Source organism: Sitodiplosis mosellana, unplaced genomic scaffold, assembly GCF_009176505.1.
Source record: "Sitodiplosis mosellana isolate CC-2019 unplaced genomic scaffold, AAFC_SMos_1.0 Smas_scaffold_6226, whole genome shotgun sequence".
Lineage (NCBI taxonomy): Eukaryota > Metazoa > Arthropoda > Insecta > Diptera > Cecidomyiidae > Sitodiplosis > Sitodiplosis mosellana.
The window spans coordinates 19,610,415-19,630,787 of NW_022601467.1; the positions used below are offsets into that span (position 1 = coordinate 19,610,415).

The 20,373-nt window shown below is 34.8% G+C and overlaps 2 protein-coding genes across 4 annotated transcripts in view; one reads left to right on the top strand and one right to left on the bottom strand.

The window, feature by feature from the left end:
• Positions 1-20,136, top strand: part of LOC129578754 (uncharacterized) — a 42,247-nt gene extending 22,111 nt beyond the window's left edge. Inside the window, exons 1-7 of one of the 3 annotated variants that reach the window (XM_055467825.1) lie at positions 13,532-13,614; positions 17,735-17,979; positions 18,141-18,387; positions 18,514-19,094; positions 19,183-19,290; positions 19,371-19,664; positions 19,779-20,136. In XM_055467825.1, coding sequence (XP_055323800.1) covers positions 13,612-13,614; positions 17,735-17,979; positions 18,141-18,387; positions 18,514-19,094; positions 19,183-19,290; positions 19,371-19,664; positions 19,779-19,866 — 1,566 coding nt within the window. In that variant the 5' untranslated portion in view covers positions 13,532-13,611 and the 3' untranslated portion in view covers positions 19,867-20,136. Of the gene's footprint in view, positions 1-13,531; positions 13,615-17,202; positions 17,591-17,734; positions 17,980-18,140; positions 18,388-18,513; positions 19,095-19,182; positions 19,291-19,370; positions 19,665-19,778 lie in introns of those variants that run through there. The other 2 variants (XM_055467824.1, XM_055467826.1) reach the window with 2 other exon arrangements.
• Positions 250-7,791, bottom strand: LOC129578756 (neuropeptides capa receptor). Its single transcript, XM_055467827.1, has 6 exons — positions 6,750-7,791; positions 4,579-4,721; positions 2,842-2,993; positions 2,481-2,605; positions 2,106-2,218; positions 250-1,989 (listed from the first exon to the last, which is right to left on the bottom strand). Exons 1-6 carry the CDS (start codon positions 7,446-7,448, stop codon positions 1,908-1,910), a joined length of 1,314 nt encoding a protein of 437 aa, XP_055323802.1. The 5' UTR covers positions 7,449-7,791; the 3' UTR covers positions 250-1,907.
• Positions 20,137-20,373: the final 237 nt, after the last annotated feature.

A 20,373-nucleotide genomic window follows, 5' to 3' on the forward strand; every position in this document is an offset into this window, starting at 1 on the left:
ATTGGCTGTTGGAACATTTTCAACCAGACGGATATACAATTGACAAGACCAATTTGTTAGCATTTTCATTTCGAGTTTTATTAAATGAAATCTTATGGTGACACACTCTTTTTCATTCAAATTTCGTTATTTGTCAAGCAACGTGTTAAAATGCGACATAGCATCTTCTTCTATTCCATTTAAAACTCTCTTGTAATTCAACTAGAAAGTTTATTTATGGACCTACTTTATTGATGATTTTCTTTACAATTTATTTTCTTTTTACAATCATTTTTCTACATTTAGATGGTGTATTGGTTTTTTTTTATACAATGAAAATAGTTTTAGTTACAGATATAATACAAAAATACACATTTTTATGTAGCATTGCATATGGGTCACTCTCCTAACTGCCTGACTTCAGACGATGTATATACGTTTCAATTCTCACTCCATCATTTAAACTGTCAATGACCAAATGAAGTCAATTTGAGAAGACAAGTATTTTCAATCTTTTCATTTTAATCTGTTTCATCCACTAAGATCGATTCTACAATAAAAATGAGACAAGGCCAATTTTAATTAATGAATGAACATTTCACGAGAAGACCAACACTCTTTTGAAGAAAACAAAAAGCTGAAATTGCTACAGTTCAAGATGTGTTCACACCGAGATCCTTGCTTTTTGGTTTGCATTGGCACATGATTTTCTTCTTTTTTCTCTCCATCGAATTAAAAGATTATCTCATCCCCCGCAACGACGACGACAACGAACGGCGATCACCGGTACGCGCATCGACGATAACACGCGTGTTATCAACTATTCCATTTTGATTAAAGTTTTTGTTGTATGACGTCGGCTCTACCGATTAAGTGCTACGTTTTAATGCTCTTTCTGCTCGTTAAAAAGCTTTTTATTCTGATATTTACAGCATCGAAATGTACGTATATACTTGTATATAACCCGAAACTATTCTGCATTGTTTCTTCCATTCTCTCTATCGATTAAAATGTATGTTGTTGTTGACGTAGTTTTATTTTTTTTTTCATTCTCGAATGCAAAAAAAAAACACTAAACTTGCTAAGATTTTATCGTTGAACAATAGTCAGAGAGTTTGCCTTGTGTTCAATTAACTGTTGTTAACGCACACCATACAATCACTTGATGCACAACAAATATGGGAGAAAAATTAAAACAGTGGAATGGCATAGCTGCAAGCCATAGCACGATGTTTTAATATGGTTTTTATGCAAAGTTTTTCAGGTTTATAACGAACAAAACATCATCTCTATTGACATGAGTGAGCGTGTATGTGTATGTATGTTGGGACATTCAACGTCGGTCTTTGCACATCTTCAATCCATATTGATGGTTAAACTTATTTTTTTTTCTTTTTTGCTTTCCAGATTACGTTGAATGTTCACTTTCACTTTAGTTCAATATTTTCCACACAGTAAACGGAATGTTTCCAAAATGCTCTCACGGAAGCCCTGGAACTTCGGCTAACTTGAAATAAAATGTGGAAATGAAAATGGTATGGATCAGCTCATCGAATATTTTAGCGAAAATTCAACGAAAAAGTTTTTTTTTTGTTTTTTCTTCGAAAAATTAAAAAGCTTTTCCAAAGAATGTCGGCAATTTAATTAAGGAAATAACAAAATTAACACCATTAATTGTATGGTTTTTTTTGTATGCATGAGTTGTTATTTTTTTTGTATAAAATTGTCCAAGTCGGAAAAAAGAGTTGTTCCAGCATTTTAAGCTAAAAGAAAAACACTAAAAAAAACTATAGTAAAAGTGTTTCGATCTTTAGTTGTTTTTTTTTTTCTCATTTGGTATGTTTGTGAATTGAACTCATAAGCGGAATGCCCTATTTTATTGAATGATGAAACAGTTACAATGAATTAACACATTTGACAGTTTATGCTTAAAACACAATACTCGTAACATGTGTCCCTGCTTCAAAGCGTTGCGGTACATTGCGCCTGAAGAGCCCCATCAATTCCTTCCTACGCGCGTTCATAAACATGAAGACAAATTTACATCGAATTAATATATTTTTACAGGATTTTGGTTTGGTATTTTTTGTTTCATTCATCTTGCTTAGTTCAATGTGTATACGAACCGAAAATTTTGTCCACTCAAGCAATATAAAACGAAATTTATTCCAAAATTACAGATATAAAGTGTTTGCGCAAAGTGTTGCCATATAATGTACCAATGATCTTTATTACTGGCCTGCAAATAAAGCGCAAAAGGGTTCCAATTTATTTAGCAAATGATTTTAAATGTGTGTTTGTGTGTGATTAAAGATTTAATGGACGCACACACACAAACACACGTGAGAGAAAATTCGCACAGCCGCAGTGTGTGTGTGTGTGTCGTTGCACACAGATTATATATATATATATAATGTGTGGTAACACATATGAAAATTATATCCACTTTGTATATATTTTTCACTTGAATTTATGAAGAATAAATTATTTCATTTACGCACCGAAACTATAAAGACCCACACGCGTATCACATAGCTGGGAAAATTCAATAAAACAAAGACTGTCGAAATGACTAGGAGCATTTTGGTAACTTTCATTTGGGTGGAATTGGATATTCGAAGTCGATCTAAAATTGGATACATAAATTGAAAATGCGTCAGAAAATAAAAACAACATCGACAGTCGTACGCGATCGCTAGCTCGCTCTCTGCATTGACTAAATAGATGCGTTACACAAAAGCCAATTCGACAGATGAAACATTGCAAGCAACATGAACCTATTTGTAAACGGGTATTTTTTTGCCTTCCGAAAATTACATGTTTATTATTATTTTTTTCTATCCAAATATTTAGGTTACGTACGTGTTTCAAGACAAGATTGCCTCATACTTTGATGGCCATTCAGTAGCCTGCACATTGTTATTCGTGCCGATGGATCTGATACTACCATGTCAGATGACGGACGGTCTCGTGCGCTTGATCCATGGAAGCTGACACTTTTCTCCCTTGTGAATCTAGAAACAATCATAGATAAACAATAGCCATTTAATTCAATTTGTACGCTCTTTCTGTCCCACTCTTTCCAAACAAAATCTTTTGACCAGTAGTACCTACTAAAATCAAACTTCATATCAAATCGTCAAAAGTCTGGCCAACAACTCATATCGGAGTTTTATATATTTCATAAATAAATAATAAATATTTGAGCACACTGAGTGTACCTACATTGGGCCACGGGGCCAGCCCAGATTATGTAAATTAATCATGGCACAAAATCGTTTGCGTTCACGTCGTGCATTATTGTTTTTGGTTGGCTGTCGGCGACGATGCCTTAAAGAATTTCCCGTTATGCTTGACTAAATCAAAAGGAAATTATTAAATAACCGCATTGTGTGTGTGTGTGTGTTTGTGACGCTGTGGCTACACAGTTCAACAATTCACTTGAATGTCATCGCCTCTGCTCAAAGTTCCACACTCTTTCTTTTCATCGCTTTCATTGAAAATCAATGAAACCACCATGACGAACATAAATGAATTCAAACATTTTCTGTTTTGTTAAAACTTTGCTCGTAACTTGAGATAGAAACAGACATTCCGTTTGGCTGCATATTGAGCTGAGCAATTTTCAAATAGCTGGCTGCTTGGTACATTTTGATTTTGTGACTATGTAGCCATGCAAATTCATGTGAGATGATGCACTTATGACAAAAAAATTCGTGGCAGGGATTGAAAAAGGTATCACAAATTCATCATCTCACATGAATTTGCATGGCTAAATAGTCACAAAATCAAAATGTACCAAACAGCCAGCTATTTGAAAATAGCTCAGTCAGCTCAATATGCAGCCAAACGGAATGTCTGGATAGAAAAAAGCACATGGAACATTCAATAAGTTTTACTCATTGACTGGAACTGACTAGCACCATCTTTTTCGATCAGCCACTGGAACTGGCAAACAATTTTCAAGAGTGGAGAGGACATAATGCCCCGGACAGACAGTATGCTTCTGTGTTTCTATTACATTAGAGCATGCTGTCCGTCTGGAGCGTTTTGACCGCCACTTCATTTTAATATTGAGCATATAAACGGCTAAGTGAAGTTGAATTTCAAATTAGATGCGAATAAATATGACGTGCTAATTTTATACTTTGATTCTCTTGCCATGCGATTCGGTCGTTGTGTCTGAGATATTGCAAGAACTTAAACACGGAAAATATTCAATATTCAATCGACGTAAACTCGCCCAGCCAGTCATTCAATGCGAGCGATGTTATAATGATATATTTTACAACATCCATTTCTATGCTAACACACATGAGTAGAGTGTTGCATGTAAATTTGAATATTTCGGGAAAACACACAGCTTTTCGACTACATCCCGAAATGAACGCATCCGAGCGGCATGTGTATTTTTTTTATCCTTCAAGCTATACCAATTTACTTTACCTAATGATTTTGATTCGAATACATATTAAAAACTATCAAAAAGTAATTAATTCACTGATTGGCATTTTGCAAAGTTAGTTGAAAAGAAATGGAAAACAAAAGCGACGAAGAAAAATAAATTTTACAAGAAAATCAAAATGTAGGAAAAAATACCTGTTATAACTTTTAACGGTTCGTGCAACTTTCGATGGTTTCCATACGGCAAATGCTGTCACAGTGTTTAGCGTGATTATAAGGGTCAGAGGAATTAAAAATCCCACGAAAAAATCGTAATAATTATAATATTCCATTAGTTCCTTTGAATGAGAAATTAATAATGAAAATAAGTGAGACATGGATGTGGTATCAAAATCGAGCGATTGGGAAAATATGAAAATGGATGTGTGCCCATGAAAATACCATGTTTTAAAAGGTGAATAACTTTGTTGTTGTTGAGCTTCATTTTGTATTCATAACGGCGTTTCGCACATTTCCATGGCGAATATTGTTATGCAAATAGACCGATAAGGAAATTACCACCAACCAAATAAGATTACGGCAAATATTTTGTAAGCATTTTAAGCGCACAGAGAGACTCTTAACTTAAACTCCTCCGGATCAGAAGAGATTTGCTTCATAATAATGAAATCCGTGTGCAACTCTGAAGAACTTTCGCTATCTTGTTTTTCGTGTTCCGTTTCCCCTCGAACAATTTTCGCCCGACCAAATTTTGTGTATCTCTTGGGAATTGTTCAAACTGAGATTTGCCATGCGAATTGCGAATGGAGAGAGGGTGGTGTGGATAAAAAGAATGAAAATGTGGTCGTATACGACTGCTATCTCCTTTTATTTGTAAGCGCTCTGCTTTAATTCACTCCCACACAAGTGTTTAAAAAAGACGTTTGGGGCAGTTTCATTGGCTTTTTCGCTCAAACAATGCCTCTCTTCCTCCTCTCCTTCTCTTTCAATATGAAATATTAACTCTCTGTTAATTATATGATGCTTACCATGATGCGACGTTGAATGTTTTCGATAAACAGTGTAACAGAATTGAATTATTCGGTTCAAAGGACCAAAGTATTCAAAGCATGTATGTTAGATATTTTAACTGCAAACGGATCCTTTCTCTCTCTCTCTATCTCTCTCTCTCTCTCTCTCTCTATGCAAACCACATGTGTATACGAGAACATAATTACAAACAATTTGTTAAGTATTCAAATAGATTTGAGGCTTTTAGACTATTTAAATTCCAACAATAGCGTGCTCGCTTCAAACATGATTCACTGCCAAATGGGAAAATTATGGTGCTATAGACAAAGTACACAAGCACACAAGAATGCGTTTAGGACGTATGGAACGCACATTTTTAGTTACGGTGATTTGGATGACAGTGTTGACCCTTTCTGTGAAAAATAACTTGTTTGCGATGCAGTTTAACAATAATATAAATATATGTAACTGTGTCAGCAATGTTTACTTCCACCTCATTCAAAATGTACACACAAAATACGTCATCGATGTGATCCACAGCACATTTCCATTGAATTTAATTTAATTATTATTTTATCGAAACATAAGCGTAAGTTACTTATGTTATATTCGAAAGTTCATCGAGTGTTATTTTTATTCGTCAAAGTCTTCATGCTTCGAATTTTCGTATGGTTTTTGTATTAACCTAACCTCCCACCCTCCTCCATCTCTCTTGTACTCGCTCTAACCACGGAAAAGTTTTGATTAAGCATGGAATGCCATGAATTTAAAATGAACACCGTTTTAAATAAAGTTTCCACAATGTCTAATTAGCTAGGAAACCAAAATGAAACTTTGAGCGAATTTTTTTCTCGGGCTTCTACAAACTACAAAAAAAAATCATTGTTTTCAATTTGAACTGAAATTCAGAGCGATTCAGAGGGTCGCATTTTGTCGTTTTTTACACAGTTTTTTTCCTTCTTCAAATTTTGGTCCTCCATCCTGCATACAATTGATTAAATAGCATTTGGTTCATTGTTTTATAGCATAAAACGGAATTTAATAAACATCGCGCGCGTGATTTATTCCGAAATCGGAGTGCAAAAAAAGCTGGAAGCTCAAAATTCGAGCATGACAAATTACATTTTGTACAAGATAATTTTAATAGAACTTCTCAACAATCGCTCTCTGTTTCAGTACACTTCTATTCATCATCTCGCAATGAATAATGTTTTTTGTTCCAGCTGTGATTTTGAGGTTGTTGGTGGTGAATAATTTTTTTTTTCCTTCTTGAATTAAGCTTATTGCCATACAACACCATGGTATGTTGTTACCATATCAAATAATACGCATTTCAATACAATTCGTTTACTTACTGTGTAATTTGCATCGACTATACAGTAGGCGACATCGTCCACGCGTACACTGCTAGTGAACACTAGCAGAGGAGTACTGTTGATCGCATTGAATATGACCAAAACACAAACAATTACCCGTGCTTTTCGCACCGTATACATTGATTGACGTTTGAGTGGATACATAATGGCCACGAATCGCTCGATGGTAAAGGCAACCACTAACCACACAGACAACACCGAGCATGCATTTGTTAACCAATTGAATAATTGGCAAAACCCATTACGTTTGAACAAATCAATATCGATGACATTCAGCCATTCGACGAAATAGCACCACAAAAATCCCGTATCGAATATGGCCAAAAATGCTAAATAGTAACTGGATGATAGTTTTTTCAGTTTTGTACGTAGAAACACCATCACCGACAGGATATTTCCGATTGTGCCAGCGATGGTGATTACGGGCGTGAAATAAACGGACAAAAATCCGGCCAATGCCTTAAAATTACAATAAATTTGTGTGGTTGGTTCAGGGGATATGGTTGCATTGGTCATGCCTGCAACAATTTGCTGCTCATCGTATGGATTAATTTTGCTATGATTCATTATATTGAATAGAATGTTGTTGTTGCTGGCGCTGATATTGTTGCTGATTACAGAACTGTATGATGGAGTGAACAGAAATAAATCTGTCGATGATGTATTGTAGGTTTCCATCGAATTGCTTGTATTAAAAATGTCTACACAATCAAATGCTTTCGGTTTATTTCACTTCATATCACTATAAACTTTTTTATTTGGGGTATGGAACACACACACACACACACACACTCTGTTTTACACAATCACATGATACAATTTTAGGAAAAATTCGCTGGTGAAAAGTCATCTACTGAAAGTTTCATGTTTCACATTGTTGAGATTACCGGTGATTCGTGTATTCTCTTGTTGATTGAGCGAGCATTTACGAACGTAAAATACAGACATCGTCTACATGATTGTATGGCAATTGCTGCCCTTTTCGGTTCTTTTCTTCTGTCTATTTCAATCTCACTCTCCTTTTCTTCTCTGCAAAGAGATGGAAATAAAATTGATGTACTTGAATGACCATGAATTTAGAGATTATATGATTGTGTGCGTTTTTTTTTAGTTCATTTTTATAAATAAGCATAATTTATACAAGAATATCAAAACCAGCCGAATACGATTTATTGTTTGCACGTTTCGACGCTTTGGCATCTCACTAAAAAAAAAAGTCTTTTTTCTACTTCAAATGCAAATCTTTCATGTTGTAATCTTTCAACATCATAAAAAAAATCGGTATGGACCCGCTGTGATGAGTGTTTATTTTTCGACGTTCCTATATTTGAAAAAAAAACGAAAGAAAAAATCTGGACCATGGCCTTCTCTCTCTCCCTCCTTCATCAATTCCTTCAAATTGTGCAATGCTTAAGTTACCGTTTCGTAATGAGGAACGCTCAAGCTTCATTGAAACCGCAATTTGACGAATTTATGGGAAATGACATGTAATATAAAACGGAAATTGAATTTGGGAATATCTGCCTGGTGCATGGAACGAGCTATAAAAGGAAATGTGCTTTGATCTATTTTCGGAGTCGCTTCACATTTGCATTTCGAACGATAATGGAATCCTGATAAAATACCAACTTTAAATTACGCCACGGGAAAAAAAATGAAACAACCGCATTGGGAAGTACCATCCCTTGACTTGGTACCATTTCGTTGGCTGTTTGCTTTATATCGGTGGTTTAATTTACGCTTGCTTGCTCATCTCATCTCATCATTTTTTCAAAAGAGCACCAGTGATGAGCATTGATTCGAACGTGCGCTTGTGTGCATAAGATGTGGCAACAGGCTAAATCAATTCGTTTTGGGCCGAAGAGAGGAAATGAAATGTACCGACGTCCATGCGTGTAGAAAGGAAACAGAATGTGTCATATGTCATGTAGTATTAGGATATGAGAACCAAATAAAGATTCCTCTTTTTTTTCGTTGCTCATATTGGTTTACAGATTATTTCGGCCAGTATTGGTCATCATAAGCAAATCACGCATGAATATTGAACCCACTCTAAACCTATACAGAAATTGTTCCAGAGATTCGAACAAAGATTAAATAATATTCAGGATTTTCCCGTTCTTGGAAGAATCTATTTGATTTCTTGCGAAGCGGTTCGCATATTAAATATGATGACAGTTAGTACTTTTGATATGTGAGCTCAGAGTTGAGATGAGTTTTTTTTCTCCTTTCCTCCACATATAGCCACACATTTCGAAAATGATTAGCACCATCACACTGAGTGTATATTGCCGATATAAACGCTTGATCGTCCATCATCGCTGCATATTGTTCTCACGCCTTCACTTATGTATCTCATAGACGTCTTTCAATTTCCATTTTCTCGCCATAATGAGCTTGGCGTCGCGGAATGGACGGTCATCCAATAAAAACTCTTCTAATTATATTTCATTACACTCCTGCATATCGATCCAATTGAACCGAGCGAAATTGAATCAAATAAAAACAACAACAACAACAACAGTTTGTAGCGAAAATTTTGAGTCGATGAGTTGTTTGTTATTCTTCACTTTTAATGTTGACTATGTGTGTATCGTAACGTTGGCCGACTTTACTTGAAAGTTCAATATATACATATCTAATGTAAACGGAATGCTGCGTAATAAATTTTCAAATAAATTATTTAAAAAAAAACTTTGTAGCGATGGTGTTTATCCACTTTTGATTTTCGTTTCACACACAAAACAAATCGTAAAGTTTTTCTATCCTATTTGCTGGATGCTAACATCCGATTACTGTAAGCTTTTCTTTTTTTTATGGATTGCTCTGGTTGATTTTATCATATCAAAATGCTGCTTCTGCCGCCCATGTGGAACCATCTAAAGTTTTTTTATTTGCTTACAACGTTATTCTTTTCTTTCTTCGATTTTATTTTTTTTCATTTCGAGGCAGTTGAATCATTTAAGTGTTCTTCTATTCACTTCAGTGGTCGGTTATATGATCGATGAAAAACACAAAACAAAAGTCAAATTCTAAATCGTCGGTTCCAGTGCTTGGCACTGTGAAAAATCAAAATCAATTCGCATCCACTCGATTTATTTTTGATTGTCTCTCCCTCTCCGTGTTTGTTAATGCTTGCTCTATTTTGAGTATTTGCCATGTGGCTTCCCATCGCACACATTTCACGATCACATTTAATTCACAAATAGTTTTTTTTTTCTTTACCTAAGGCCAACACCGTATGAAATATGGTCGCTATAAAACGCAATTCTTCTCACAAGCTAATTGAAATGGACAGAAATAATAAAAGGCATCATCAAACTGAAACGAGTAACAGTAGTAGCAACGAAAACAAAAAACACCAACAACAACCGCAATATTTGTTCGCCATTTAGTTCAGAAACAATCTAGTCTATTCAATCAATGCAAGTCTTCTCATATGAAACCATACATCATTATTATATATTTTTGTTGTATCTTGAATGCCTGTATATTCTCGAGATTCTATAAAAAAAAGTGAGACTTTGCTTGTGATACATTTTGCATGTTTTTACAAAATCCATCTATTCTCGTACGAAACTAACTTTGAATTGCAATTTGAAACTACGCCGGAATCGCAATGCAGGACTCTAAAATTGAACATCACAACAGATTCGCCAAACAGTTTGCACAGTAAATCACAAAATATCAACAACAACAACAAAAATCGCTTTCTGTGGTTTTAATATTCAAATATGAATTAAATACATAAATAATTATTTTGACCAAAGTATTTGCAGAACTGGTTAAATTCAATTTGATGAAACAAAAAATCACCTTTGAAACAAAAAATTGTTCAAAAACTGTCTCTTTGACCAATCATTCGTATTGAAATTTAATTACAATGATCATTCAACCGTGGAATATGTAATATAAAGCATTTTCTCAACACTTTTTGTTGACATGAATTTAGAGTTTGTTTTGAAACCACTTTATCGTTTTCATATTCAATGTAATATACAACAACGAACAGGGAATTATATAGGTTTTAATTTAGCGCCGAAATTCGTAACACCAGACAAGTACTTTAGAAACAGATGGGATTTATCTATGTTTGCCGCAAATTAGATGTAATCTCATTGCGTGCTACCATTCAACTAAGTTTAGATCCATACAGTATAAGCGTTTAAATGGCAAGTTAATAATTTGAGAGAACGGAAAATTAGCGGAAAATTGCTGAATATACATGCTGAAGCCGATACATTTCAGCTAGATTCTTCCATTGCGCATGGCTTCTGGCGTCGCCACTAGACCCCTTCGAATACTTTTATCCATTCAGTGAATTGGAGAAGCATGCACGACGACGACTACGACTACAATGCACGAAGCACATTTTAAATCTGTGATAGATAAATAGAAGAGAAAAAAAAGGATGATACAATTATAAGAACCAATTGTTGATTTATAATATTATGTGGGAGTCTGTTGATCCAATTTTGGAATGTTGCACATGCACATTCTTCTTTTTTCCTCGTTTTAATTCAATAACAGTGAAAATGTGATCTATATTCACAAGTTATGTGAGTCAAAATGATGTGAGGTATTAAAAGTCATTTTAAATGATGTTCTCTGCTGGTTGGCTCACCTCATAAGTTGCATAGCATATCATCAACTCTTTTTCCACTTAATGTTCTAATTTATCCTATATCAATAGTCTCTGCTTCATCAATTTACAAAAAAGTATCGTTCTCATTTTACAAAACGTGTGTATTTATTTTATTTATTTATTTACGGCAAATGTTTGTAACATGAACGCCCTTACAAACTAGGGAAAAAAATTTCTCTATTCTATTATACTTTCTTAAGAATTACATACATTTTTTTCTTTGGTTTCTTATTAAGTAAGTCATGGCTTAGTTGTTTATTAAGGAGAATTTTTTTCAAATGTTTCTTAAAAATATTAGTACTTTTGGCAGCTTTTTAAGGCGAAGGTAATTTATTGTAAATAGATATTCCACGGTTTATAAATGAAAATGAGCCAAATTTATTATTTGTCTTAATTTTATGCATGTCTCCTGCCTGTCTTGTACTATACTCATGTATACTATTTTTAAATTTGATACACACACGGAAGAAAGGTTTAAATAATCGCTACGCCCAATTTTTTTTCCTTGAAAAAAACCAAAATTTGAGATTTCTCAGACAAAATTTATTTTTCGAACCTCCATAATGTATGTAAAATGGAGGCGCCGAAATAAATTTTGTCTGAGAAATCTCAAATTGTGGTTTTTTTCAAGGAAAAAAAATTGGGCGTAGCGAATATTTAAACCTTTCTTCCGTGTGTATCAATATCACATTTAAGTTCCTTCTTTAAAATTTTGTGTAAAGAACCATCCCCATTCAAAAAGTTTTTCTACACTATTTTTTACACACCGTCTCCATTCGCATTTAGTTCCCATTACATTAGATACACGTTGACCGTTGAAATCCAATGGAAGTGGAGAGTAGTGTAAAGCTGTTTGAAGTTCTTTGTATTAATTTCATATTCGACTACACTTTCAAAATTAATTATATTATATTGTTTGTATAAATCTTTGGTGCTAATATTGCCCACATAGAAGCATTAGTTTAACACTGTCACCACAAATGAAAGAGACTCTTCTGAAAACACCCACATATGGACTGACTTTATTTGAAACAAAATTTATATGTGAATTCCACGACAAATCTTTGTCAATTATTAATCCAAGATATTTCATCTTATCGACTTTGTTTATTTTGGATTGATTCAGAAAGATATCAGGAAAATTGCGAATTTCTTTACGGTTTGAGTTAAAGATCATGAATTTAGTTTTATCCGCATGTAGGACTAGCGAGTTATTCTTGAACCATTCACTAATCTTGAAAAGATCTTCAATAATCATTTTATGAATATCATGTCATTAGATACATATGTTATCGATGAGTCATCGGCATAAAGCTGCAGACTTCTAAAAATATCATTCAATAAGTATCACCAAGTAAAATGAACTTAGACTTTACATTTGTTCGGCAAACAACTAATACACAACTATGAACTCAACAAACTCGTTGGAAATCATATCAATTTTAAGAGTTGTCTAAAAAATTGATATTGTAATCATATTTTCCCATGGTTTGTACAGAACCCAAGAAATTGTGCCCGGATTTTATTTTTCCCATGAGTATCGTGCAATTGTTGAAAGAAGCTTACCTTGAACAAATTCTGGATTATCTTAAAGTTCAATTAGATCGTTATAGAATCGATTAGCCCGTATTTTTCCGAGATATTTTTAAAAACTCCGTCACCTTTATACGCAAAACTTGGCATTTAAAACCTTTTTCATGGAGATTCTGCATACAGAGCATCACATTTCTCAAAAAGCTGCTTCTTCGCTTCCAATATCTGGCTGCGAATTCTCTTCATAAACGGTCGATCATTGCATGAACTTAAATTTTCTCGACAATTCTTATTGAGAAAGGATAACGGATTTTCAAGGAAAAGAAGAGATGCATACTACCATGGGTGGTACTGAGAGTGGTGTATGTTCGACAGACTTTGCAACGATACCAATTTGATATTTCCTGTCATTAAAAAATGAAATTCGCCAGAAGCTACGAGTGAAACATACTCTACTCCATCCAAAAAAAAGTTGTCAAAAAACATACACTTCTCCCAATCTCATCCATAGAATTGAATTAAATTTAAATACCTTTGTTGCCCATTTCAGAATAAGCCTCAATCAACAAACCGGAAAACCGAAAATTTTCCCAAACGGTTTTTGGATGAGTCATTTCAAATAGCTCTCGGTTAAATTGTCATGGAAAATAAAACTTCATCGCAATGGTAAATAGTATGTGTATTGTTTAATTTCGAAAAAGAGACGGAAAAGAAAACGAATTTGTGTTTTTACTGTTCTGAATAGGGAAAACCGTTTGGTCTTGTGAAAATGACAACAAAGTTATTTATAGATTCGCTCTCAGCAAGAAGGTCATGCGTTTCAACGAAAAAGAACTTTGACGAAATGTTCGTTACTATGGCTTTCGATTACATGTATCGAAAAAGTAAATACATATATTTCCAATGGGTTCAATAGAAAATGTGTCCATGTTCAATTTTAACTGAGCAAAGAGTAGGAAATGTTCTCTCATCGACGGAAACTCAAGGGAATAGCATTAACCCATTAACGCCCAAGGAAATTTTTTTTTCGAATTTTCCGATGAAAATTTGTGGGTATTCTATTTTTTGGCCAAATATGATTTTCCCAAAGTTTCATGTCATTCTGATCAAAAAAAATCGACTTTTCACGAGTTTTCCGGGAAAATGGAAAATCGGAAAATCCGGAAAATTCTCTCTGGACATTTGGCAACCACCCTGCAAAATTTCATTCCAAAATTCCAAACCGTTTAGCCGAAAGAAAGAAAAATGTAAAAAAAGTCACTAAAAAAATTACGAATTTCGCGTCCTAAAAATAGGACGTTGGGCGCTAATGGGTTCATTCAACTTCCAATGAAAAACAGATTTGCAAAAGAACTTATGACATTCGAAGCATATTTTTCTGTTTATTTCTCGTTTTCTTTTTCAAAGATTATTCTGACATTTATTTTTATATTCTGGTATTGACAAAGACGAATGAAGTAAGTTAATGTGATTTAATGTGATGTGTATTTAGCTGTTGGGCCTTTGATTTTTCGTTTGTTTGTTTCCAAAACCGAAAAAATGACATCAGTGCGTGTTGAAGAAGATTTAGATTGAACTCATTACGTACATATATGTAGTCAAGAGTCATTTCATTAATGTTATCGCCTTGACGTCGAACCAAAATTGATTATAATTATTTTGTTGTCGATTTCCATGACTAACGCACTTGTATTTCCATTTCATTTGTGTATGTATAAAGTAAACACAAAAATTCTGCGGCGAATCGGAATTTATTTAGTATTCCAAGAAAATATTTTGTGTTTTTCGTTTTTATTTCTTTGTTTCATCTTCTTTGTGTTTTGTCATTTGTCCACAGCATGTCGTTTGGGGGAAAACCTCAATGACTGCGAATTAATTATCGTTAAACACACCGAAGTATCAATCAAATAGAAGAGAGAAGTAAAATTATACAAAATAGAAAAAAGAGATAAATTAAAAGAACCGGAACGAAAACAAACGAAGAGTTGAAAATGCACACATCTCGTGTATTTACAAGTACCTATTAATGTGTCGGTCTATAAAATTGGAAACGATGCAGTAAAATGTTTTGGTTTCTTAATCCAAAACTATGCGTTACGTTATGAGTGGCAAACATTGAATGTTTGTCAACAACCATTTATTCGCGAGAAAAAAAAAACACTGCTGCTTGTTACGAATGCAACCTAAATTTGAGATATTTAAAGACATTTCGTTGAGATATCAATATTGAACCAATTTGAAATGAACCAATACGCTGATTTTCTTTTCTACTTTGATTATATTTTAACGGAAAAAGGTCGTGCTGGCCGAAATCTACTTCAAAACTGAGCATTTGTTCGCTGCATCGCGTCTATTTATGTAATATTCTGGCATACGGTTGCTCCGTTATTGATCTAAGATGATGACCATTTTCTTCTTATAATCTGAACTTGTTCATTCCTGAACACATCTAGTCACTAATTATCTAAGGGAATTTATGTATTCGCGAATTGACAGGAATTCGCACAATTCGCACGCGTTTTGACTTCAAATTCATTCAAATATTTCACGAATTTTGCGAAATCTTTGCGAATTGGTCAAATCCAAACATTGACAGCTGGCGCCATCTTAGTTGTCATTCGCAGTGACAAAGCAGAGTATGTGAACAATTCGTAAAGAATTCGCAGAGAATGTGCGAATTCGTAACAAAATCGCAATGGAACGATCAAATTCGATAGATTTAACTGACATAAATACCCCTAGCTAATTATGTCTCTATATATCATGTGGCTTAGCATGATGTTTCAACAATATATACACAGACCAATACGATCCGAGTGGAGCAAAGAGATGTACGCGTGGGCGAATTGCAATTAAGTGAGTGATCAATTAATCATCGGTGAAATTATTAACGTGACAATTAATCACTTAATCATTCGTTGATCATGATTAACTTGCGATTAAGTGATTAATTAATCAGATTAATTAATCATACCCATTTTTGTTCAATATTTTTTAGGTCTGGCAAAAATCGACATGTTTTTTAAATGAAACTTTTTCTTTGATTTTTTCATATGATTAATTAATCTGATCAATTGATCACTTAATCATTTGGCCCAATGATTGAGTAATTATTTGTCACATTAATCACAGCGATTTTTGGGTAAATGATTAAGATCAATTGATCTTAATCACTTGATCCGCCCACGCGTAAAGAGATATTACATAAATGAAACATGCAAATTTGGCTTTCTGAACAGGATTACATTCGTCTTACGATGCACTTCGCATTGGGTATCTATTAATATTTTAAATTTCGAAATCAACGATGTTGAAGTCGATCGATGGGAATTCGATTTAGTTAGCCTAGCGTTGATGCATTTATGCATGTGTCTTACACACAACCGATTCACAATTATTGGCGCAAATCCAATTTTAATGATCATGACATTTTGAGAGTATTGAGCTAAAAACATCTTACTCCCGACAAGAAATTTGCGAATAATCGCATTGCGGATAGTTGGCGAGTACCCTGCGAATACTCTGAAATGTCATGCGCAGCCAACTTCAGGTTGGAACTGTACTGTTGTTCGCAGCGCGAATAGTCGCAGGGTATTCAGCGATAACATTTTGCGGCAACTTTTATTGTGGATTCCTATTCGCATTGCGAGTATCCGCGGATATGCGACGGAATGTCGGCGTACACCTATTTTACCGCAAATTTCTCGTCGGGACTCTCGCGTAAGCTTTTAATTGCATATTTCCATGTACAAGTTTTGATGGAATTCCCATTCAAATTGATTCCACGGAACAAACGCTAATAATGCAATGACAATGGGATATGAATTTTATACACACTAAGTTTTTAAAATCGTTTGTTTGCTCGCTTTTCTGTAATTTTCACTTTCTATTAAACAACAACAACTCTATGACATTTTAAACGTATCTTACACCTTTTTCCCTTCTCTCAATATGCCCTGGAGTATTGTTTTCGTCACTTGAAGCGTTCAATATGAAGTGTCGCATAGCATCGAATGAGCAATTTCTTTGTTTATTTCACAAAATGCTAAACAGATACACCACCAGAAGAACACAATGAAATGATGAACAAATTTAAACTGCATTCGTACAGAAAATAAAAACGTATTGTATAATGTAGCGAATACTTTCAACTGACTTTGTGTACAGTAGCAATGTGGTACCTGGTGGCTGGATGGTCGCGTGCTCCGATTGTCAACATGATTCAGTGATTAACAATTGCAAATTATTTGAAGCAGAAACACACACATACGCACAAGACAAATTGGATGGTATGTGGTATGTAACATCGTCATGTGTGTTGTTTATGTTGCTGCTCATCCGGGTTTTCATGTTTCTTTTCATATATAAATATCTGGGTTTCCCATAAGCCGATTTCAGTTTGTCACCTTCATTCGATGTTGTTATTTTAATTCGTTCTCATATTCGTTTCGAGTGTTATTTTTGCTGTTTCGTGTCGGTGTCTATCAGTTTTGGATACTTTTCCATTTTTGTTCTTCGACATTGCGGTGATTGTGTGTGTGTGTATGGTATTCTATTGCGTTCGATCGATTAAACCCATGTGCTCAAATTGGGTTTTGCCATTATTCGAACAATCGAGAACACTTGATGAAAAATGCGAATGGTTGGTTTTCCATTATTTTGCCTACATATGTTATGATGGTTTTTATTCTATAATATTTTGTGTATTGGTGTGGTGTGGCCCTCATCGCATACAACTGAATGAATCACACAAATGAAATTACTCAATTTCTATTCGCATAATTAGATTGGGTCAATTATTGTGGTGCTCCAAGTTATTTACCTATTCATTGGAACAAATGCCATCCGTGTACATGAGGAGGAAAATGAAACGCCAACCACGCAAATGGCATTGCTGACAACTGCGATTAATTCGCCCGATAAGATATCAAATAATACATCAAAAAGTACGAGTACACAAAATTCCACGAGCCATGGCCATGGCCACTCTACAACTCAAGCCACAATTGCAATGAGAAATACGACAACGCAGTAGGTTTTTCTCATAGATACCATACCACATTTTCCACTATCCAACACATTCATTTTCTCGCACACTATCTCCCGCCTGACTCCCTGTTTTTCACCACGTTTATTTACGCTTGATTTATAAAATCGCTGTGCAAATTATCCCAATTCTTTCTCGAATATAGTGACGAATTGAATGGTAATGTCGGCGTGACAAATGCGTGGTTATTTGGTCTAAACGATGGCATCAACACAAATTTATCTACGCCACGACAGCAGCAAAATATTGGCCCACCAAATTGGCAACCGCCAAAACATAAACATGAAACAACAAAGAATTTCATACCCTCACCCGAGCTCATTGTCGAGTCAAGCCAATCGTCGGAATCAAACGAAAACTTCGTAATTAATAACCATCGTTACGTGGCTCCAGTAAGTTGACACGACAATGTCTGTTTTTCTTTTTGAAAATTACACACAAGAAAATATGCTCTGACTAATTTCGTTTTTGTTTTCATGCACACTCGCTCAAATACGAAATGTTCCGAAAAAAAAAAGTTTCCCATATTCAAGTCGAGTGACAAGTCACATAGCAATTTAGCGACAAACATAAGTCACGAACCATACGATGCAAAAGATTATGTAAAGTTCAACGATGGCATTGAACAGTATTCGTCGTCGTTGTCATCAACAACTCCAGCTGATGTTGTTCATCGCGGTGGTTCAGTGCTCACTGAAAACGACAAATTACCATGGCCTATTCCATACGAGAATGCTGAACGGGAGTTTAAGTGGAGAACAATACGGCCGAGCATTTCGCACAAACGAAATTATGTCAACTTGAACAATACGGTCGATAAAAATCTAAAAATTTTGTCATACGAAACTGAAGCGACATCCAGTTCGTCTACTTTTTCAGCAAATACGTTTCCATCGTTGACGACACCAGTCTATCATCCATATGTGTTTGAAAATATTCATACACCGGCACATTTATATTCATCCGTGCAACCGTCCGAATTTCCAACATATTCACCCGATGAAGCTTTTGCACAGCCAATTGACATGCACAACGACACCAAATTAGAATACATTAATGCAAAAGACAGTTTAGCGCCCGTTCAACGGATTAATAAGGAGTGAGTTGCGATTTTGAGAGATGCGAAAATATTTGAATCATAATAATGAATCGAACAATCAATCTTTAATCAATATTTAATTTTCCAGCGTTCTTTGGCATACAGCGCTCAAATGGCTGGCAACTGCCATACCAATTGGTCTGGTGATATCCGCATTTGCACCAAATGTTGTGTTGGTGAACGCAAATTCTACATCGTAAGTTTCCTTTTCTTCGGGAATTTACACAGTACACACGTGATTTTAACATGTACACACCATCCATTTATGTGCTATAGACCGTATTCGCCTACGTTTTTTCCCAAACCACCATTCTACCTGACAGTGACACCAAAACCGCCGGTGAATATTTATACGGGCCGAAATCAATTTGAGCGATTAACACATGAAAAGCAAAAGTACTTATCGTTCTTAGAAAGATCTAAGGAGCTGCGACAGATTGGAAGCCATTCAGGAGCAAACAGTTGTGAGAATCGCTATTTATGTGAGCTCGGTATCGTTGCGGTGAATGAGGAAAATGCGTCCAAATCAGCTCATACACTATACAAAGCCCTCTGGCACATTTCAAACGAGTATGTCTCCCTTCTTTTTAATTTTTTTATTTTTTTTCATTTTTTTATTCTTCTGTTTTTTTATACGAATGATATAAACAAAACGAAAACAAAACACGCTCCCCATCGTTTCAGACAATCAAATCAAAAATCACTGGATGACATGAACGCTATCTTTCAGGCAATCCAGGACAAAAGCTGCCAACAATTTCTATGCGCTTAAATAATAATAATGCGCTTGTTGAATAAATGTTTATTTATTTATTTTCTTCTCTGCTAGAAAAATCATTACTAAACGGACCAGACGCCGCAAGGCATTAATGGTCTTTAGACGCTTGTTGTTATTATTTGTTTTTGTTGCTAGAAAAATTCACTCAAATACAAAATTCTGTTCGAAGAATTGCCCGTAAAAATATCAATTCAAATTAAACTTTAGTTAAATGAAATGTACCCAAAGTTGTTAGGATAATAAACTTGCGTCTTTTATTTGCAATATTTTTTATTATTTCAATTTCTGTGTTCGAACAAATGCTACAACTGCTGGTTTTACATTCAAATGCACGCAATTCTAAATTCGAAATCGGTAAAAATATTTGCACTCAAATTGGGGCGAAATCCACCAATTATCTCTTCTGCTCTTTCATGGATGTTGCTGTGGCGCCTAAATACCGACCTATTCAAATGCCAGCCAAACAGAAACAGCTTTACTTTTCAAAGAACCAATGAACGC

Coding starts and splice junctions, on each gene's coding strand:
- LOC129578756 (XM_055467827.1), bottom strand. CDS start 7,448: ATGGAAACCTACAATACATCATCGACAGATTTATTTCTGTTCACTCCA. Junction 2,994..4,578: donor ACCGTTAAAAGTTATAACAG/GTATTTTTTCCT, acceptor GATTGTTTCTAG/ATTCACAAGGGAGAAAAGTG. Junction 1,990..2,105: donor TTGAGTGGACAAAATTTTCG/GTTCGTATACAC, acceptor GAACGCGCGTAG/GAAGGAATTGATGGGGCTCT.